General features: G+C 33.0%; 1 protein-coding gene across 4 annotated transcripts in view; it reads right to left on the reverse strand.

The window, feature by feature from the left end:
* BRWD3 (bromodomain and WD repeat domain containing 3) overlaps window positions 1-24,524 on the reverse strand; it is a 243,586-nt gene that overhangs the window by 215,163 nt on the left and 3,899 nt on the right. For all 4 annotated transcript variants that reach the window (XR_007148942.1, XR_007148943.1, XM_047843945.1 and 1 more), the window contains exons 5-6: window positions 15,228-15,378; window positions 13,575-13,673 (exon numbers count right to left, since the gene is read on the reverse strand). Coding sequence is in view for 2 of the 4 variants with exons in the window: in XM_047843945.1 (XP_047699901.1) it covers window positions 13,575-13,673; window positions 15,228-15,378 (250 nt within the window). In the remaining 2 variants the exon portion in view is untranslated. The remainder of the gene's footprint in view (window positions 1-13,574; window positions 13,674-15,227; window positions 15,379-24,524) is intronic.

Raw genomic sequence — 24,524 nt, forward strand, 5'->3', positions numbered from 1 at the left:
CCGATCAAGTCATGATCTCACAGTTCATGTGATGAAGCCCCCGCATTGGGCTCTGTGCTTACAGAATGGAGCCTGCTTGGAATTCTCTTTCCCTCTCTTTCTGTCCCTCCTCCGCTCATTTTCCCCCACCCCTTTCAAAATAAATAAATAAACACTTAAAAACTTTTACTATCCTGCCCTTTATCCAAAAATTCTGTAGACTCCAAGCATGGACAGTTCAGAATAATTGGGCCAAAACCTCCCTTTCCAGTCACATAACTCACTGCAAACCACAGGCTCTTATTTTATCAAACAGGCAATTCTCTTCTGAATAATACCACTACTCATTTACAAGCGGCTATAACATGATATAGGTTGACCACAAAGTATATTGAATAAAATGGTGCTTACCAATTCCCACGATATTCTCTCATGTTTTATTTAAAATACACATAACAGGGGCGCCTGGGTGGCTCAGTCGGTTGAGTCTCTGACTTCAGCTCAGGTCATGATCTCACAGCTCTGTGAGTTCGAGCCCCATATTGGGCTCTGTGCTGACAGCTCGGAGCCTGGAGCCTGCTTTGGATTCTGTGTCTCCCTCTCTCTCTGCCCCTAACCTACTCGCATTCTGTCTCTGTCTCTCTCAAAAATAAATAAATATTAAAAATTTTTAAATACACATAACAATGTGAAAACTATTATTCTAAACATAAATCAGAGGTTGGAAACTATTTGGGAAACTGAGAGCAAATATGAGGATTATAAATATCTCAGAGCACCTATAATGGTTGACAAGAGGTGCTACTATGGTAAACAGGAAATATATGTAATTTGCTGAGAATTCTGTTGCAAGAGCACTACATTTATAGTCAAAGGGCAGGTATGACACAACTTTAGATATTAAAGTAGTACCTTAATATAGTTTCATGTGCACTAGACAATATTTCCGCAAAGATAACTCAAATATCACATCTTTAATCTGAATTATTATTATTATTATAAACATTATCAGGATTTGTGACCCAATATCATAATTACAAATTACATCTGTATGACATTGTAAAGTTAATAAATTAATTCCACAGACATCTCATTTGAGTTCACAGTAATTCTGTGAGAACGAAGGAAAGCATTTTCTTCAATGAAGAAAGCAATTTCTTCAATGTTTCTTCAATTTTCTTCAATGAGGAAATTAAGGACCAGAGAAACTAAATGACTTATCTAACATCGCAAAGCCAAAATATGGTTGGGCCTAGGTTCAATACAGATCTCCTAATTCCAATTCAGTATTCTTCGTACTTTTCAACTATCTACTTTAATGATATTATACAAAATACATTCTGCTATGAGCCTGAAAAAGTAATTTTAACAGCAAAAATTCTACATTATGTACTTCAATCTTCCCACAAAAGATACTGAACAGTATCAGCAGGAACTCTGTCCCTACTAAAATTGGTTTTTACTGGAAAGTTCACCAGATTTAAAGATTATCCTAAAATGACCACCACATCATAATTCTTAGACCATAAGTCTACTCTGTTTCTCTACTTACAGTGGAGTAGAATAATTCTCTACTTACAGTGGAGAAAAATCTGTTTGTATTAAAATTATTTTACATGGACATGGAACTTGAACTGGTGTCAGAAAATATTTCTAAGCTGAAACAAATGATTTTCAACTCAACAGACTAAGAACAAAGAACACACAGAAATGCCCTTAAATACAATTAATAAACTGTCATATGCTGACTACATTCTTTTAAAAGATTTACAATAGGGGTGCCTGGGGGCTCGGTCAGCTAAGTGATTGACTTCAGTTCAGGTCATGATCTCGTGGTTTGTTGAGTTCAAACCCCACATTGGGTTCTCTGCTGTCAGTGGGGGAGCCTGCTTCAGAACCTCTGTCTCCCTCTCTCTGTCCCTCCCCCGCTTATGTGCACCAACTCTCTCTCTCTCAAAATAAACATTAAAAATATTTTTAATAAATAAATGAAAGATTTATGATAATAAATATTTATCCACCCAACATGGACCACCCAAATATATAAAACAATTAATATCAAACATAATGGAACTGATTGATAATAAGACAATAACAGTAGGAGACTTTAATGTCCGAATTACATCAATGGACAGATCTAACAGAAAATCAACAAGGAAACAGTGTCTTTGAATGACATACTTGACCAGATATAATTAACAAATATATGCAAAACATTTAATTAGCAGCACAATACACATTCCTTTCAAGTGCATATAAAATATTCTCCAGAATAGATCACATAGTAGATCCTAAATCAGGTTTCAACAAGTACAAAAAGACTGAAATCATACCAGGCATATTTTCTGACCACAATGCTATAAAACTAGAAGTCAATCAGAACAAAAAATATGTGGAAAGACCACAAATACATGGAGGTTAAACAACATGCTACTTAGCAATGAACAAATCAACCAGTAAATCAAAGAAGAAATAAAAAAAAAAACACATGGAAACAAATGAAAATCAAAACACACAAATCCAAAACCTTTGTGATGCAGCAAAAGCAGTCCTAAGAGGGAAGTATATAAGCAATACAGGTCTACCTTAAAAAGTAAGAGGAATCTCAAATAAACAATCTAACCTTACAACCGAAGGAGCTAGAAAAACAACACATGAAGCCTAAAGCCAGCAGAAGGAAGGAAATAACAACGATTGGAGCAGAAAAAAATGATATAGAAACAAACAAACAAACAAACAAAAACTAGTAGAAAAGATCATGAAACCAGGAGTTGATTCTTTGAAAATATTAATAAAACTGATAAACCTCTAGCCAGACTTATCAAAAAGAAAAGAGAAAGACCCAAATAAATAAAATAACAAATGACAGAGGAGAAATAACAACCAACAGCACAGATATACAAAAAATTAGAAGAGAATATTATAAAAAACCATATGCCAACAAATTAGACAACCTGGAAGAAATTAATAAATTCTTCTTTAGAAACATAAATTGCCAAAACTGCAACAGGAAGAAATAGAAAATTTAAACACACCAATAACCATCAGAGAAATTGAATCAGTTATCAAAAAACTCTCAACAAAGTATAAGGACAAATGGCTTCACAGACAAATTCTACCAAACATTTAAAAAAGAGTTAATACCTATTCTTCTCAAACTATTCCAAAAAATAAAGAAGGAAAACTTCTAAATTAATTCTATGAGGCCAACATTACCCTGATACCAAAACCAGATAAAGACCCCACTAAAAAAAAGAATGACAGGTGAACATCTCTGATGAACATAAAATACACAATAAAATACTAGCAAACCAAATCCAACAATACATTAAAAAATCATTCATCATGATCAAGTAGGATCCTGGGTTGTAAGCAGGGGGGGAGGGGGGTTCAACATTCGTAAACCAATCTAATGATACACCACATTAATAAAAAAAGGATAAGAACCATATGATCATTTCAATAGATGCAGAAAAAGCATTTGATGAAGTACAACATCCTTTCATTATAAAAGCCCTCAACAAAGTAGGTTTAGAGGAAACATCTCAATATCACAAAGGCCATATATGAAAAACCCACAGCTAACATCATTCTCAATGGGGAAAAGCTGAGAGCTTTTTCTCTACCACCAGGAGCAAGACAGGGATCTCCATGCTCATCACAGTTATTTAACATAGTACTGGAAGTCCCAGCCACATCAATGAGATAACACAAATAAATAAAAGACACCCAAATCAGCAAGGAAGAAGTCAAATTTTCACTGTGTACAAATTACATGTTACTCTTTATAGAAAATCCATAAGACCACCAAAAAAACACAACTAAGAAATGAATTCAGTAATACAAAATCTATGTACAGAAATCTGTGGCATTTCTATACACCAATAATGAATCAGCAGAAAGAGAAATTAAGGAATCAATCACATTCACAACCGCACCAAAAACAATAGGATACCTAGGAATTAACCTAACCGAAGAGGTGAAAGACCTGGACTCTGAAAACTACAAAACACTAATGAAAGAAACTGAAAATGACACAAAGAAATGTAAATGTATTCCATACTCATGGATTGCAAGAACAAATATTGTTAAAATGTCTATACTACCCAAAGCAATCTACACGTTTAATGCAATCCCTATCAAAATACCATCAACATTTTTCACAGAGCTAAAACAAACAATCCTAAAATTTGTATGGAAACACAAAAGACCCCGGATTGTCAAAGCTACCTTGAAAAAGAAAAGCAATGCTGGAGGCATCACAATTCTGGACTTCAAGCTATAATACAAAGCTGTAGTGATCAAAACAGTATGGAACTAGCACAAAAATAGTGATGAATGGAACAGAATAGAAAACCCAGAAATGAACTGTTAAGTATATGGTCAGCTAATCTTCAACAAAGCAGGAAAGAATATCCAATGGGAAAAAGACAGTATCTTCAACAAATTGTAATGGGAAAACTCGACTGAAACATGCAAAAGAATCAAACTGGACCACTTTCTTACACCATACACAAAAATAAAGTCAAAATGAAATAAAACCTAAATATGAGACCTGAAACCATAAAATCCTACAGGAGAACACAGGCAGTAACCTCTTTGACACTGGCAGTAGCAACTTCTTTCCAGTTGTCTCCTGAGGCAAGGGAAATAAAAGCAGAAATAAATTATTGGGACTTCATCAAAATAAAAAGCTTCTGCACAGTGAGGAAAACTATCAACAAAACTAAAGCAGTGGGAGAAGATATGTGTAAATTACATATCTGATAAAGGGTTAGTATCCAAAATATTTAAAGAACTTATAAAAGTAAGTGCCCAAAAAAGAATAATCCAATTAGCAAATGGGAAGAAGTCATGAATAGACATATTTCCAAAGAAGACGTCCAGATAGCCAAGAAACACATGAAAAGATGTTCAACGTTACTTATCATCAGGGAAATGCAAATCAAAACTACAATAAATATCACCTCACACCTGTCAGAATGGCTAAAACTGACAACATAAGAAACAACAGGTATTGGTGAGGATGTGGAGAAAAGGAACCCTCTTACACTGTTGGTGGGAATGCAAACTGGTGCAGCTACTCTGGAGAACAGTATGGAGGTTCCTCTAAAATTAAATATAGAAATACCCTACCCTAGCAATCACACTACTAGATATTTACCCAAAGAATACAAAAATGCTAAAACCTATGCTCCCGTATATTTATAACAGCATCTTCTACAACAGCCAAATTATGGAAACAGTCCAAATGCTCACTGACTAATGCATGGTTAAGGAAGAACACTTCTGGGCTTAAACAAGAATATGATGAACCATAAGCAACTGTCACTACCAACATGAACTCACTGAATTCTACTGTTTATATCACAGAAAATATCTGAGCAATGATGCTAAGAGATATAATACTTAACCAAAGCCGGGTAATTACCATATCTACTGGGAGAATTAGTATATTATTAACTTGGCATAAAGCTCCAGATAAAACCAAAAGTTTACAAATCAGTGGTATTATCTGATTTTTAATATAAATGATTCACATAACTCAAGCAATTTTACCTGTCACCTACAATCTAATAATGTACTACACCTGGTGTTCATGAAATCCTTATACAATTTTCTAACTTTTCATTTTTAAACTTTAAGACAGATTATATAAGAAAGCAGAATATTTCCAATTCTTCTGTAAGTGGCATTGAAAGATAAAATGAATTATTTTAACCATAGGTCAGGCTAACTTCATATCCAAAGAAGCCATAAACAACCCTGAGAGTTTAAATGTGACTCACTACCAGTAAAACTGGAAAATAGTGGGTTTAGCTATTTTAAAGAATAATCTCAACTCGACTTTGCTAGGCCAGCCTTTTGAAGGGAATGAAGGACAAAGGATATTACCAAAATCACATTGCAATATGATGCCTATAGTATCGAGAAATGTGTTAAAATCCACTAAAACAACCTCAAAACAATAAAGCAAAGTTTTGAACTTCTAAGCAATAGTAATTTGCACACCTACCTCAAAGATAAACCTCAAGAATGTGGGGGTGGGGTGAAGGATGAAGTAGAGCGGGGGTGCTTTCAGCAAAAGCTTAAGACTGAATCAAAAACAGTATAGGAGGTTCAGCAAATAACTGCTAACCAAATAACAGTCTTAGGGCTTTATACACATAAAGCAAAAAGAACTATTGTTCACAAATCAGGCTTCTAACATCACACCCATCACTATCAATATCATCTTTCAAAAAAAACAATTTTCAGAAACCAAGCTATATTTAAAGAGGGCTAAAATAATCTTGGATTAATCTTTTCTCTTTTACAAAAAGTCACTTGATCAACATTTGTAGTTTTATTTTTCAAAATTTTCATCAGAAAATAGAATGATAGCAAATATGCAACCTTCTGATTGCTTAAAATGCACTTGAACATAATGGCTCCTATAAGTAGAGAGGACAATAAACTAAGAAAATCCTCTTTCCAGAACCTTGGAAAGTGACTTGTGAAATTCACTGTCAATTCTAGATTTACAATAACTAGTAATATATTCTGTGTGAAGCTTGGTTCAATTCCTAAAAAAAGCTCTAACAACTAAACAAATAAAGCATTGAAAGAAGCCAGAAAAAGAGCAAAAACAAATTTTAATAAAACCTGAAAAAGCATAAGTAACTAGTAAAAAGCATAAGACAACAGAATTATTTCTCTCTCATGGATGTGATGCTACTATGGATCAAATTATGTCTCTGAAACCTTAAACCCACAGAACAGCTTTACAGTCTTTAAGGCTGATGACATTATCACCCTATAACACCCATCCACAGTACAATTTAAATTACACTACTAAGTCCGACACACACTATTTGCATTCATGATCATTGAATGCCTTATTTCTAAGATAATTAAGTGAGATATAGCAAATAAACAATATTTCTAATTCCATTCAACCTTTCTGCAAAGTTCACTTAATATAGTTTGGGAATAAATATCCTAAATCTTTATTTTACTATCTTCTAAACAATTTAACCTGATTTGGCTAGTATACACAAACGTTGTAGACTGACTTTTCCTCCAACTAAACAAATCTGAAATTGTTTTATAGCTTACCTTTGTGAACTATAAATACGAAGTTCTATTTCTATAAAGTACCAAGTAAAATGCATAAAACAAATACTAAAAGATTCTTCTAGAATACTTTGGTGTATGTTGAAAGAAAAAGCTAAAGGAATGACAAAGAATAACGAGGAAGGGAAAGAATGTTCAAAATAGGAATAGAGAAATTCTTTTTTTTATTATACTTTACATGATGATATTGATACTTACAAACTAAAAGCTGTTTATCTTTCAAATAAACAAATTATTAATCCTAATATTAACACAATATTGACTCCAGAAATGGACAGAAATGAGAAACTCATGAGCTGTATAAAACCATATCATTGCCTTTAAAAGGGATGCTTAAGTTTCCATGTGGCAGCAATTATTCTACTTCTATTCATGTAATATTTAGTGAGCACTCATAATGTAGCACATATAAAAGATGCTGAGTTTATGTTCCAGTTCTAATTACTTGCAGGTGTGACAAGAAACCCCTGTTCCTCTCCAGACACATAAATGTAATGACTTTATAATCAACTTGTTTCATGCAATTATGTGAGCACAAAAAGGAGGAAAGGGAAGTGAAGGGAAGGAGGCAACGAAAGCAAGGCCTGGCAAAAGTGTGATCCATGGGCAAAAGATAAGAACTGCATAAAATAAGAGAGAGAGGAGGACAAATATTCCTGGCAGAAACCCAGTCACCTCAGCCAAATAAAAAGTTTAAATTAGACTTCCTTTCAATTTACACGTACATATTAACAAGAGGCAAGTTTCCCACCTCCAAGTGAATTATGGGTTTAAATGTGACATATAACCATAGAAAAGCCAATAACAAGAGCCAATCAATGCTAAATGGAAGCTTAGGCAATATATAAATATTAATTTGGCTTTAAAGTTAATGCAAGCCTCTTGAGCTGTATACAGTATAAATAAAAGGCCTACTATGTAAATTATAGGACACTGCTATATATCAATTTTTCAAAAAGAAAAAAGAAAAAAAAAGGTTTGAAAAGAGTCTTGTCATATCATGCCCTATAGTTTAGAAAGGTAAGCATGCATATTTGTTCCTTGGGTAAAATGTCAGTCTCAAACTAGAGTGAACAAGCCATCCTGCTGCCATTTCTAGGGATAATTTTATGGAAATTATTTAGGAGAATATAATAATTAGAAAAATTTTTGAAACTTTTACCATGATGGAAAATAACTATAATAGTAGTTCTTCCAAATATTCATTTCAAATGGACATGAAACAAACTTTGAAATTACTTCTGTACTGAAAAACCAGCTCAGCAGTAGAGTTGTATTTGTGTGAAATTTGATTTTCAAATTTTAGTGCAACTACTACAAATTTTCCAAAATAAATACTAATCTGTAAAGGAATGAAGAAACAATAATATTTAGTGATTATAGTGCAAGATCTCAAATAATACTACAAATATTAATTACATATGTTCCAGGATTCTTTTGATTGTCATTAGGTATTAATATTGTTTTGAATTTAGTTCAATTTTCTTCCTTTGATTTAATTTTGGCACAATGCAAAACCAATCTGATTAGTCAAGCATACAGCTAATGAAATGGTATGACTGGAACTTAGACTTTATAATAGTGTAAATATCACAGGCATCTTTGCTTTTTCCTTATAAGGATTTGGAAGTTCACCCTTGGTAAACTTACGTACACATATATTTAAAGTATTACAGTAGTTAGTCTATGCTATGCCATGCTCCTGCACCTCCATTTCATTAAATTACTAAATAACATCATCGATTAACTGCACAAAGGATGGGAATACTGAATATTTGAATATATAATCCAATATAGTGGAAAGTCCAGCTAAGGTCAAGATTTTATTGTTTTTGGCCAAAGATAATTGCAAAACTCATTAGAAAGAGGTGGCACAATATGATCTTTGAAGTGAGTTACTACAATCAAATTAGGAAAAGCTAGTTTCTAAGTACAAAAGTAGAAAACATTCCAGGTTGAATTTATAAAATGCATCATTAGTCAATACATTATTACTAAATTATGTACCTATCCATAAAGCTGCTTACTGGTTTTCATATTGTTCTAGATTTTACTGTCTACTACAGTAGTCAATAGCCATATGTGGTTATAGATTTTAAAATTACTAAAAATTCTGTAAAATTAAAAATTGAGTTCTTCAGATACAACAGCCACATGTGGCTAGTGCTTACTATTTTGGATAGCACCAAATAGAACATCTCCATTATTACAGAAAGTTCTACTGAGTAGCACTATTCTACATAAAATAACAGGTAAAATAAGCCCTAAGAAATGACTGGTGTAAGTCTAACTATACTGGATAAAATTAAAAGTGGGACATATCTATTTATGATAAAAATTCTATGCAAAGTAGGAACAGAAAGGAACATCCTCCAACTGATAAGGGTATCTACAATCATACTTAATGGTGAAAAACTACCTGCTTTCCCCCTAAAATCAGGAACTAGGCAGGAATGTCCAGTCTCATCACTTCAATTCACCATTGCACTAGCAGTTCAATAATGCAAGAGAAAAAACTATAAGCCAGGAAAAATTAGAAAGAAAAAAGTAAACCCGTCTTTACTTGTAGAGAACAAGATCATCTATGCAGAGAATCCCAAAGAATCTAAAAATAATGCTATTAGATCTGGTTAGTGAATTTAGCAAGGTCAAATTACAAAACAAAAAAAAAGTTTCTATTTACTATCAACAAACAACTGGAAATTGAAAATTTAAAACATACAATTTAAAATAGCACCAAAAAAACGTGAAATCCTTAGGGAAAAAATTCACAATAGACGCGCAAAACCTATACACTAGAAATTACAAAATACTGCTGTGAGAAATTATAGAAGACTTAAATAAATGTAAAATTATACCATATTCCTAGATTATAAGGTTCTATGTTGTTAAGATGTTAATTTTCTCCCAAATTATCTACAAATTCAATGTAATCCCAAAAAATTCCTTGTCATTTTTTTGTAGAAATTGAAAAGCTAATTCTAAAATTATACACTATTGGTAGACACACAAAATGGGACAGCCACCTTCAAAATGATTTGGCAGCTTCTTAAAAAGTTAAACCTATACTTACCACATGATCCAACAATCCCATTAACTAGATATTTAACCAAGGAAATAAAAACTGATGTTCATGCTCCAGAAAAGAAAGTTTATAGCAGCTTTATTTATAATAGCCATAATCTGAAACACCTCAAATGTGCATCAATTGATGAACTGACAAACATATCATGGTATATATCCACACACTGAAATACTGCTTGGTAATAAAAAGGACTAAATTACTGATACATGAAATGACATGTATAAATCAAAAAAGCATTAGGTCTAAGAAAAATAAGACATAAACAAAAGGCTACATGCTTATTATTTAATTTAGATGAAATTCCAAAAGAGGCAACAGTAGAGTGGATAGAGAGATTCGTGGTTCCCAGGTGTTGAGGGAGGGGCAGGGGATAGACTGCAATGAGACATGAGGAAATTTAGGAGGTGACAGAAATGTTCTACATTTTTATTGTGCTATTAGTTATACAAATGTATACATTTGTCAAAACTCACTGGACTATACACTTAAAAAAGAAAATTTTTATTTTATATGAATTATACCATAAGACATTTGACTTCAAAAAAATAATAATGGCTAATCTTCTATTTTTGGGGCTTTGTAAGTATAGATCTGTTACACCAAAGAAATATGCTATGGAAATAGGAAGGCAACCAGTATAACTTATGCCAATTACATACTTCTCTGGACTTTGGCTTTTTCTGCTGTAAACGGGGGTTTATAACCGTTTCCCAAATCTGTTCCCAGGAAATTTTCAGAATGTTAAAGGCATTTTGGGAAAAGGGTCTCCACTATCAAATTATTTAGGAAATGCTCCCCATAAGGTGATTCACAATGCATTTAGCATATGAAGACTCTGAGCAGCCCTACATACGTTCATTTTTTTCTATACTTTTTGTAGAATCAGTATTTCCCACATTTACTTGACCAAGGAACACTTCTATTAAAAATGGTGTTACTAAAGTTCTAAGATTGGTTGATTAAACTTTCAAGATTACCTTAAGTTTCTATTTACATTGGGGAACTATAAAAATAATTGATTTTATTTTTTTAAGTTTATTTATTTTTGAGAAACAGAGAGAGCGAGCAGGGGAGGGGCAGAGAGAGAGGGAGAGAGACTCCAAAGCAGGCTCCACACCGTCAGTGTGGAGCCCGATGCGGGGCTCAAACCCACAAACTGTGAGATCATAACCTGAGCCGAAATCAACAGTCGGATGCTTAATCGACTTGAGCCATCTAGGAACCCCTGCATAGCTACTTTAAAATCAGTTTTAGGGGTGCCTGGGTGGCTCAGTCAGTTAACTGTATGGCTTCGGCTCAGGTCATGATCTCGCAGTTCGTGAGTTTGGGCCCCATGTTGGGCCTTGTGCTTACAGCTCAGAGCCTGAATCCCACTTCAGATTCTGTGTCTCCCTCTCTATTCCTCCCCCACTCTCACTCTGTCTCACTGTCTCTCTCTCAAAAATAAATAAAGAATAAAAATAAAATTTATAAAGTAGCTATGCAGAACAATATCCCAGAATGAGAAAACTCTCAAATCAGAAATTTTAAGACATCTTATTCATATTGCTTACTTTTCTAGTCCACTCCTCTAAGTTTTTACTAGGTTCTGAATTCTAAATATCCTAAACTTAAATATTTTTACTGGTATATACTACATGAAATGCATTATGGTTGAATTATCTCTATTGTAATAGCTTCTCTTCAAATAACAGATTTAAGAATGTGAAAGCATCAATGCCAGGAACACTAAAATTTATAAGCAATAACAGTAACACAGTGATCTAAGTCAGAATAATAATAACAAAGTGATCTAAGTCAGAATGCAAAGTGTTCACTATCTAAAACCAGAAGAAATCTGAATGTATATAGTTAAAAATAATTGTTAAAAAGGGAAGGGAAGAAAACACTAAAGAAAGATGGAAAACCTAATACTCTAAATGCTGTTCTTCAGCATTTTACATGTGACCACTGAAGGAAGTACAGAACATTACAAATAATGTTGACAGTGTGGTAAAAAATACTGTATCTTTGAGCGCCGGGGTGGCTCAGTCAGTTAAGCACCCAACTTCAGCTCAGGTCGTGATCTGGTGGTTCATGAGTTTGAGTCCCACATCAGGCTCTGCACTAACAGTGCAGAGCCTGCTTGGGATTCTCCCTCTCTCTGCCCCTGTCCTGCTCATGCTCTCTCTCTCTCAAAATAAATAAACTTAATATATATATATGTTGTATCTTTTGAACATAAATAAATACATGAATAATAAAAGCTATTTTAATTCAAGTCAATAAATGAATTATGAATAAAGCTTTAAGGGAAAAGTGAACACTAGAAAATTATAAACAATCTATTCCTGAAAATGAAAAAAAATGTTAAAGATGCCATGTTCAATTAGACCCAACTCAGTAGTCTTTTCACCCAAGAACATCCAGGCTATGGAAAAATATTGCTAGTAATGTACACCAAAGTATCCGATTTACTTTAATAACCCTTATGAATCTTTATCAATAACTTGCCTAAATAAATTTTACAATTATTTCTAGCCTAAATTTGTTTAATCTCTTGGGGTAACTTCTATAAGCTTATTATATAAAATAGCATGCATTTTTAAGTTTTTATTTTTCAATTTGAATTTAAGGAATTTTCTCTAGGCACTAGGCACTATATAAAATAATTTTTTAGAAGTGTGAGAAAATAGGGAAGCAGAGTGGCAATTACTCATCTAGCTGTATGGTTTTGTTCATTCTTTTTAAGAGTTAACTTTTAGTACAAATGGTTTTGTAGCTAGATCTCCTTGGAAACCACTACTAGTATTCCTTCATAATGGTCTGGCCAGAAATGTCGCAGTAATAATCTGAATGGAACATGTCAATTTCAGTAAACTAAAAGTGGGAAGGGTGATTTTTTTGTTTTCATAAAGATAAAAATTTAATTATTTGTTTTAATAATTTGTTTAATAATTTGTTTTAATAAAGATAAAATTTATCACATCATAATATGTTTAGTAAATAGATATAAGCAGAATGTATTATGTTTTGTTCGGAAAGCTATCTTTACATAGTTCCATATAAAACCTTTAAGTTCAGCACATAGATATATAAATAAACATCCATATGGTTAAAAACACCTATACTATATAAAACAGGAAATGCTTCTGCTAAGAAGAAAGGAGGAAAGGAGGAAGGGAGGAGGGAAGAAGGGAGGAAGTAAGGAAGGACAGATGAAAACAAAACAAAATCTCAAAACCATAATTATATTTGATTTAAGTAAAAATGCTTTAAAAAAGTTGGACCAACCATGAAACTCCTCAAGAATGTAAGCAGTTCGTTCACACTTCAAATTTAATTCTGGCAGTATAATGAGTTCAGGAAAAAACAAATCAAGAATATGTTTATAGCTCACATGGACATTACTCACCCACATTTGGAGGTTTCACATAGTTTACAGGTAGTTCTGGAGGTCTGCCTCTATGTAGAGCTGCAAAAGCAGACCCATTCCATAGTGTACTCTTACAGTCTACACAAAAAGATTCAAACGTTAGTCAAGAAATAGAACAGTGTTTTTTTTAATTGTACCTCAGAGGTAAATGTCTGTTTTCAATTTCATTTGTTGGAATATATTTTTAACTATTAACACCACAATAAAGATAACATGCATATTTTTAAACATGTTATAAACTGTATTATCACTAAGGGGCGCCTGGGTGGCTCAGTCGGTTGAGCTTCCGACTTCGGCTCAGGTCATGATCTCATGGTCTGTGAGTTCAAGCCCTGCATCAGGCTCTGTGCTGACAGCTCAGAGCCTGGAGCCTGTTTCAGAGTCTGTGTCTCCCTCTCTCTCTGACCCTGCCCCATTCATGCTCTGTCTCTCTCTGTCTCAAAAATAAATGAACATTAAAAAATAAATTTTAAACTATATTATCACTGGGAAACACCAACACTTTAATATATACCAGGGTATTTTACTTCTGCACTGATCTAGAACTAAAACTTTTATTACGCATGTATTTGAATCTTATGCAAATATGTCATGGATTAATAACGTTTTAAGTTTTTCTTGATCTTTAGGTTTATACATTTCTACTCATATAAAACTATATAAGCAAGGTTATGACTACAGCACAAGTATTCCAGGTAGAATTCAGAAAAATTTATACTTGGTGCATACTCACATTATGGGGTACCTGCCAATTGTGCCATAACAGGTAACAATATTGCATATCAGATGACAACAGACTATGAATAGCTGTGTTTTTTGTATTTGATGTTTATGTCAAAAAACTCAAGCAAATATGAAATATTCCTAATAATTCAATTGTGATACAAAAATATTCTACTATTCTCTTGAAAGCTTCCAAATTAACTCATTTGAAGAATTTCCTTAAATTACAAAATGAGATTTTAGAACTGGTATTTTTTAAACTATTTACCTTTGTGAATTAGAATTTGAAAACATTATGCTAATAAAACAAAAAAGAAGTAACCTGGTTGCTAGACCTGAAGTATTTATTATACTAACAGACATCCTTAATGCCTACATTTTTATGTTCATAAAATACTACTTTACATGTTTTAGGGAAAATATTTAAAAGACTGCAAAACAGGGGAGTAGAAACACTATTATTGAACAGTTACATATTTTTTAATATTTTAATTATAAAAATTTTAATATATCATATGTGAATTTTTACATATCATCTCTCATTTACCTGTTATAAAATATACAATGTGATTAGGATGATATAAAGACTTATAATACTAAAAAATATTAAAACATAATAAATTAAGCATTAATACTGTACTAATTAGAGCAGTGATCTTTTAACATCTCTACTCCACAGGATTACAAAAAGATTCTATATTGTTTATTTCTACTGTATTCACTGTTTTACAGCAGAGAGCTTCTTTTACGCCTCTAAATATTTACCTGTAAACTAAGAAAATAAAAATAAGATTGTCAAAATAAGAAAAACTAGAAGAAAATTAGTATTTAGAAAAGCATGGGAACATTTACTTAACATAAAAATATGCTGTTCTCCACTCCTTCCTCTAAAAACTGTGAAAATCTTACCTTTGGCATCCCGTAACAGAGACTGCCGACCAACACCCAGTAATGTCTGTACCCCAGGAACGCTCTGAGGGATCTCCTTATCTAGTAAGGGGCCAATCCGCTCACAAATTTTAAGGAGGTAGTCTGGAGGAATGTGTGCATTGGCTGCCACCTAAAAAGCATAAATAAAACAGGAAAACCAATTTGGTTTAAAAACATAACCAGTCCATTAACAAACTATTTCATCATGGAACAAAGTGCAATTTTTAAATAAAGAATAAGGAAAATAATATTTTAACTATTTAATACTTCAGTCAAACTAAAGAGCGAGCTACAAAAATTAAGCACATCTAAATGATAACATTTTGGGGCACCTGGGTGGCTCAGTTGGTTAAGCGACCGACTTCGGCTCAGGTCATGATCTGGCAGTTTGTGCGTTCAAGCCCCGTGTCGGGCTCTGTGCTGACAGCTCAGAGCCTGGAGCCTACTTCAGATTCTATGTCTCCCCCTCTCTCTACCCCTCCCCTGCTCACGCTCTGTGTCTGTCTCTCAATAATAAATAAATGTTAAAAATTTTTTAAAATGGTAACATTTAAATGATATGGCACTCAAACTTACTTTTACATGCCTTGATTAAATCATTTGCTTAGCTGTTAATCTTATGAAATAAGTGTTGCAAAACAGCAAAAGTGAGCATGCCTAAAATTAAAGTACAAAGACAATGGGTAAACTCTACTTGTACTTGATTTATTCACTAGTGATGATTTATTCACCAAAAATCAGAGGACCTAGATTCTATATAAATGATAAGAAGGCAAAGTTATTACTTGCACCAAACTCTCACCCAAATCCCAAATTTGCTTAATAAAGCAGAACTGGTTTTCCTAAAAAATAGTTAACTGGTTTCTAAAACAGTATCCAATTAATGATTTTATAAATACTATGTTCTAAACAACTAAGCTATATATACTCAAAATTCATTGCAACATTAACTCGTTTTTAAAACACACAAGCAAATTTCTGAAGATGGTTAACATAGGTAGACAGGAGTGAGAAAATGAAACAACAAAACTTCATTTTTTTAATCTAAGCTAATGTTCAAGTCCATGATGTGTTTCATATACCTAATTATTTAAAGAAGCAGAGGGGCGCCTAGGTGGCTCAGTCAGTTAAGTGTCCAACTCTTGGTTTCAGCTCATGTCATGATCTCATGGTTTAATGGATTCAGGCCCTGCATTGGGCTCAACGTTGACAGTGGGGAGCATGCTTGGGATTCTCTCTCTCTCTGCCCCTCCCCCACTTGTGCTATCTCTGTCTCTCTCAAAATAAATAAATAAACTTTAAAAACATGAAAAAATAAAGGAGCAAACAGAAAACTAGACTATTAAAAATATTCAGATAAAAAGAATATCTACATTCTCATCTTGACATAAAGGGTGAGGGAGAGAATGAACAATAAATGCAAATATATATATACATACACACACACACACACACACATATATATATTTGTATCATCAGTATATTACCACCAGGTCAAGAACAATACAACATGAGAGAATAATTTTGTAAATCATCCCTAATGACCATGAAAGAAGAAATTATGTATGTTCCAGATAAATATTTGTTTAATGAATCAATGAACGTACAAAAACCAAAGTAAAGTCTATCTGTAAGAAATATCACATGAACTCAGAGGAAAAATGTTAGATTCTCCTATCAAGGTACCTTTTTGTTTTCTTATAAAACATAGGTCGAAGAACTACAATCCAACATGTATTCAGAATTCTGGGAAGAAGTAATTCTATTGTGATTTTTAAAAATTATTTCCTGCCAATTATCTTTTTTAAATCCCAGCAAAAATTAATTTTAATCTGTCAAAATAACTGAGGCCTGGGAACTGTCAAGCTACTCAAAAAGAATGACAACTTAGCCTGATTATGTTATATTTGCGTCTACAAGGTTTAGCTTCTGGATTGGGAAAAAGGATCAAGCAAATTCCTTTAAGTTATCTCTCACATTTCTAGTTTTGTTTTTGAGGCAAATTCCTACATAGAACCATCTCTCAGTAAAATATACAGGTAATATTAAAGTCAAAGCAGCTAATGATTCAGTTCAATCTAAATATCTGTTATCCACAGACACTGATATCCTAAAATCCTAGTTTGTAATTCATTCTCTCCACATTAGAACATTTCCTAAATATGCCTAAAGGCAAATAGAGTTAGTACCCCAGAAAATACATATCTCAAAGCAAAATACTGCATATGAACATCTGTAATAGTTTATGCATTTTTTCCCACCAACACTGTCTCAGATACACTCGGCTTGCATTATCAGCCATTACTTTTGCATCAAGTACACACTACACAAAGGCTTTACACAGGATGGTAGTTTATGTCTTTACTGGCACTTTTTTTTGTATCAATTTTCTTTTTTTTTATCCCATTACCATCTTAGGAGCTAATCCCTTCCTAGAATTGCAATATAATCCAGAAAATAGGAGCTCTCTAATATGAATTTTTTTAATTTTTTTTAACATTTATTCATTTTTGAGAGACACAACATAGCCAGAGAAGGGGCAGAGAGAGGGAGACAGAATCTGAAACAGGCTCCAGGCCTGAGCTGTCAGCACAGAGCCCAACACAGGGCTCGAACTCACGAGATCCTGACCTGAGCCAAAGTCAGATGCTCAACTGACTGAGCCACCCAGGTGCCCCGCTAATATGAATTTTTAGAATTATCCTCTTATAGAAAATCTGTCGAGGGCACCTGGGTAGCTCAGTCAGTTAGTGTCCGACTCTTGGTTCTGGCTCAGGTCATGAGTTCGAGCCCAACATCAGGCTTCGCACTGATAGCGAGGAGCCTGCTTGGGATTCTCTCTCTCCTTCTCTCTCTTACCCCACCCCTGCTACTCTCTCTGTCTCTCCCTAAATAAATAAATAACTTAAAAAAATCTGTCAGAATTATATCTTAAACTGACATCTTAAGTTGCCTGGCTACTTCATTTTATAGAAACAAATGATTTTGAGCCATTTATGTAAATTTTTCAATCAATTCCTCAGTAATAATTTTAAAATATGGAATCATTAATTAATCAACCAAAACAAGGCCTTTCTACATCCAAATTCTTGAAGATTTTTTTAAATTATAAATTATTAAATAAATTTCACAAGTTTGAATTCCACCCTATACAATTACAAATTGCTTAATTTCTAAATGGTCCCATTCAAAGAGTCCATTCCCCTATAATCAATAGAAATTTGAATATGAAACAATGGTAGAGAAATATAGATTCTATCAACACAACACCAATAACAATACATTTGAATTTGAACATGCTAGCGTCTCCTTTAAATAACATTAACAGGCTTTCAAACTCTATCAGCTCAGTTCTTGGAATAATAGTTTCTTCTAAATCAAATTTCAGGACTTATAACTGGTAGTCGACATTTATTTCAATCCATCTGCTTTGATTAAAGTTGGAATTTTTTAAAGGTGATCTTTTTTGGCATATAAACTCATCTACTCTCAATAATTACTCTTCTAAGTTTTAAAAAATTCTATATTAGAATTATGTATGAATATAATAATAATATAATGTAATATAAAAAAGTATGCATTAAAATAGTCTATGAAATTTGTAACATATTATAAGCCCCTCTTTTCAATTAAAGCTCAAATACTCTAATTTCAGTTATTTAACCACATTTTTCTCTCTGGAATATAATGGCCAACAACACAACAAGTACTTTGATATTTGCAGAAGAAAAGCATTCTCTAAAAACAAAGTTCAAAAGTATATTACAAACTTCTATATTATTCTGTAAAACAGCTCCAAGGAATTAAATTATAGAATGTTTGAATTATAAGTATCCTTGTGCATAATTAACCTAACTTCACATCTTATAGTAGGAAAGACAGATCCAGAGAAGTGAAATCTAGTGGTCACAATGAACGTACAGAAATCTGTGTTTCCCTGTCCACTGCTCTATTACTGTCTTATTAAAGCAGTTGGAAAATTATTAAGATAACTAACAAAAAGACTGCAAAAAAAAACTATAAATTCAAATAAACTGAAAGAAATTAAATGAAACCTTCTTGATAGGAAGACTGGCTTGATTGGAAGATAGGATATATACCAAATCTAACAACTGAATCACCACACTTCAGAATTATTATGACAAGTGAGAAGACCAGGGAGTTCACAGACATGATCCTACTCATCATAGTTAGTTAAAAGGAATACAGCTGGGAATTGAATAAAATGCAAAAGGTACCTAATTTCAAGGTACAAGGCCCATACCAACAAGCACTACATTTGAAATACTAATTTTCATATAGCAATGATAACATTTTTATCATTGGCTTTTAGAAAATATAGGATAAGTAACTCCAAAAAAACAAATAAAAGAGATAATTGTTTCTGTGTTTTGTTTTCTAAGATCATGATTGCACAGGTAAAATGAAGAATCAAACTGGGACCATATGTTGAAAAAGTGAAATATAACATTTTATCCGAGATTTTAAATTTTTTTGGTGTGGGGGGAGGGGAGAAGCACATGCAAAAAATTAGTCACATGATCTTTTTTATATTTAGAGACAGAAAACAAGATAGATTTTGAAAAATACAGCAAGCCTTTAAATACATCAAATAGTACTTTGAAATCTGGAAGACTAGATTATTCAGGCTCTAAAATTTACTAGCTGTTACTGCTTCTGGCAGTGTGATACAGTAGAAAGGACTTAGATTTCAATTTTTTACCATCCTCAGTTCCTACTTATGTGACCTGCAGAGTTACTCAGTCTGAGGGCCTGAGCTTCTGCATCTGTAAAACTGGAGTAATGATAACTACCTCATATGACTTGTAAAACAAAAACAAAATCATTCACTCATGCATTCATTCATTCAGGCATTTAATATACAGAGATGAGATGGGAAGATTAAACTCCTGCCCTAAGGGAACCTATAGTCCCAGAAGGGGAAACAAACTAGTAAATAAATCAAAACTACAAATGCCTAGAGGTTAGTACAGAGGGCTAATTAGAAGCAAAGAAATACAGTACCTACATCAGCCTAGGAGTAGGGGTTTTTGTCCAATTGCACACTTGAAGCCTAAGTGAAAATTCATAAGATAGACAAAGGGAAAGGAAGGCATTCCAGGCAAAGAGAAAGGTACCCCTACCCAGTAAATGTACTCTGCACAATGACTAACATTCTCCTCCATGATGTTAAGTTAAAAAAATAATAATAATAAATAACTCGCAGAGGGGCGCCTGGGTGGCTCAGTGGGTTGAGTGTCCATCTGACTCCTGATTTCAGCTCAGGTCATAATCCCAGAGTCATGGGATCAAGTCCTACATCGGGCTTAAGATTCATTCTCATTCTCTCTCCCTCTCCCTCTCCCTCTCCCTCTCCCTCCCTCCCCCTCCCTCCCTTCCTCCCTCTGTTCCTCTCCCCCACTCACACACTCTCTCTCTCTCCAAAACTAAAAACTAAAAATAAATAAATAAAGGGAACTTAGAAAAACCTCGCAGAGTATCATCTGATTTTGAAGAGAAAAAAATACATGTATAAAAAAAGAAAACACAAAAAGTAAGTGTATTTTCTTTTTGATATTGAAATTTATATTTCAGTAAAATATAAATGTCTGCAATAATCCAATATTATATCTTAAAGTGTTGAGTTTTAACATTTGCTGAATTTGAAGGATGAAAGGGAAAAAACTGGGCACAAAAGTAAATAAAACAGGTAGGCTTTTCTACTGTAGTAATACCACTGGTTTGTACAATGAGCTACAAAGCATTAAGGCTTCCTATCACTTTCTTTTCAAAACGTTAATCATTGTTCACAGCATTTTTTTTTTATTAGTTTTAAGATTTCCTCAGGAATGAAAGTCAAGAGCAACCCACCTAGGCTTATGTATACTCTGGGTTTCAGTACCTCAAGAAGGCAAGTACTGAAAGTACTATTACCTGGAGGGCAGATAATGTCAAGACATGGACAAGGAGCCCACCCACATTCTAGAAGTTTATCCTTAAAGAAATGTCCAATAAAAGAACTCAGTACCATCTAGCATATTAAATAAGCCTAAGAAACATGTATCATGAAATGCTTCTAACAAAAGTTAAGAAAATCACACAAATAATAACTGAGGGTCAGATTATTATAAACTACCATGGTAGATGAGAAAACATCTTCAACAAGGTAATTTAAAAAACAAGAAATTACTTATCAATAATGCACAGAAAATAAGTTCGGGATAAGAAAAGATCAAGCAGAAGGGTTGAGGATCCCTGCAACAAGACATCAGAAAGACATACCTCCCACTTCAAACAACAGCGAATACTACACCAGCATTGTACTAAACTGCCTTTCTCTAATTAATAATAATGCAAACAACACTAAACATCTTTTGACATAACAATAATTTCTTGTTTTGAGTTAACACAGATGCACTTTAAAACACTCATTTCAGGTTCAATTCTAACACTCACTTTTTAAATACTTTTTTTCCAATGGTACTGTTTTATACCTCCTCACCTTATAAAAATTTTATAAAAATTAGGTGGTGATTATTAGCTAGCTAAGAAAATATAAATTGTGGGGTCATAGTTCTTTAGATGTCCATTTTCCATTCAACCTCTATGTCCTATTTTTAAATTTTGGTTAACATTTATTCATTTTCTTGAGAGAGAGAGAGAGAGAGAGAGAGAGAGACAGAGCATGAGTGGGGGAGGGGCAGAGAGAGGAGACACAGAATCTGAAGCAGGCTCCAGGCTCTGAGCTGTCAGCACAGAGCCTGATGCGGGGCTTGAACCCACAAACTGTAAGATCTGAGATGAGATGAAGTTGGCCGCTTAACAAACCTACCCACTCAGGCACCCCTATGTCCTAGTTTTAAAATGCAGTAACCAATTAATTTGCGATGCATTTTTAATTAACAAAATGTTTTCTTTCATATTTAACTCATTTGGTTCAAGAACAACCTTGTAAAATAGACAGAGGGTTTTAGGAACCTGAATCCCTGAGAGGTTAAGTAACTTAACTTGCCCACAGTCACTCAGCAAGTAAAGGCTATCTCTCAGACTAAATCTTATGGTCTTTTCTACATACTACTCACAAAATCTTATATGAGAAATATCAAACAAGGACATCCCCAAAATTTAACACAAACACTAAAGTGCCTTGAAATTACTTATTTGCTCTCTACCAAAAAAAAAAAAAAAGACCTGTTTATTAATCAATCAGTAATCAACATCAGTAAACCAAGAACAAAAACACAAACTAAATTAATATTCAAATTGACAAAGGTGCTTTCAGGACAAAATTTTATAAGGGACATTCACCCAACCCAAATTATTACTCCCTAACAGCAGCTCTCTTCACTTTCTTAATGCCATCTCATTTGTATTGAGTTATCAGTTTTCCTAAGACTAATGATAAATCTCCAAAAGGATTTTAATCATTGAAAATATGTTCTCAGACCAAAGTGTGAAAAAAGACAATGATCAATCCAGACAAATAGTTAAAGCCAACATATTATAGAAAGCAAAAGAGTACATGTAGCTCAAGCAAATCAAAAGTGAGGAAAACTAGTTTCCAGCATCGATTGCTCTCTACCGTAAGAACTATCAGGTAGCATTATATCCCATTGGGGTTGAGCAGCACATGCCTTTTGGTTTCCCAAAATGCATTCTGTTCTTCCTAACTATGGCTGTGTATCCATGTGGCAGTTAATAAATCACACACACTTAAATTACTTCCACACTTAGAGACGCAATAACTATGCTGCCAGCACTCAGAAATCATTCTACTATTTAATAAACAAATTAAGCTATTATTAGTAATTAGAGAACAAGAACCGGGTAAGGTTAAGAAAAAAATATAGGCATGTCTGGAATTCAAATACAGTGTTTTAAAGTACTTTGTGAGGATCAAATGAGATAATGTGAAAATATTTTTAAACTTGCATAAGTTATATGCAGATTCAAGTTCTTACAATAACATATCATAATAGATACTTATATATTTTTTAAAGATAGTAATGAACATACAATCTTGATAAACTTTCTTTTAATAGCATAAAATTGCTTCAAGTCTTTTGAATATAAAATGAAGGTAATACAATCTATGTCACTCCAAATGAAAGCACTAATTAAGGCTTTCAATTCTAGAGATGAAAAATGCTATATATATATATATATATATATATATATATATATATATATTTTTTTTTTTTTTTTTTTTTTACATTATATACCACACCTAAAGGTAATTATGCTTTTGGTTCAGTCTTATGATACAAGTCCCCTTAACATGATTAAAAAATATTAAAACATGCCTTTAAAAAAGTTTCCAACTCACAATTTCAATATATAAAATTTGTATGCTAACAAAAACTGTTCATTTAAACACACACACATACACATACCCCTCATTACTATGTTTGTAGTCCTCAATAAAGCTCCAAGGAGGAAGCAATAAAATAGCCAACAATTCAACAGGGTCACCAAAAATGAACAGACATCTGTAATTATTTAAATTATCTACCATAAGATAAATTGTAAGAAGCAAATCTAATTCTATTATGTTGTAAACAAGAGTCAAGCAGAAATGAAAAATGTCCAGATCAAACTTCGAAAACACTCACCATGACTTCAAATTTCTCCCTGTATCATTACTTAAAATTCTGAAAGTTAATTTAGAATGTCTTATTTTGAATGCCATATTCAAAAACCTTATAGTTCAACATAAACTGGCAAACGCTTCATATACAGGCCCATTTTTTAAAAGGCACTTCAGATCTGGATATGTCAATACTTGCCTGCCAGTAGCTTTAATAAAATAGCACCTTAATTGTGTTCCAAATTATAAGTAAAACACTAAATCAGATTTAAGAAAGAAAAAAGAAGGATTTCTAGATATATAATACTAACAGTAATAATGAGGTGTTGAAGAAATCCAACTTATTATCCTAATATTCTTCTGGATAAATCAAGGTAAGCAGCATAGACAATTTAAGTAAAAGTATATATACAGACAGAAAGGCAATATTTTTGTTTCATATTGCATGGCTATGTGATCTTATTTCAGTATTTTGATATCCTTTTTTATAATTCTTTACCTCTGCATCATGCATTTGTATTCTTTCCTTTTTATACCCTCATACATCTTCAGTTTGAAGTACTCCTATATAATTTAACATATCAGATTATACTACTTATAAAGACTGTAAGTACATATAAGGTTATACTTCTTAATACTTTACCCTAAACTTCAACCTGAAACATATAGCTAAATCAAAGATCACACTG

The sequence above is a fragment of the Prionailurus viverrinus genome, chromosome X (assembly GCF_022837055.1).
Source record: "Prionailurus viverrinus isolate Anna chromosome X, UM_Priviv_1.0, whole genome shotgun sequence".
Lineage (NCBI taxonomy): Eukaryota > Metazoa > Chordata > Mammalia > Carnivora > Felidae > Prionailurus > Prionailurus viverrinus.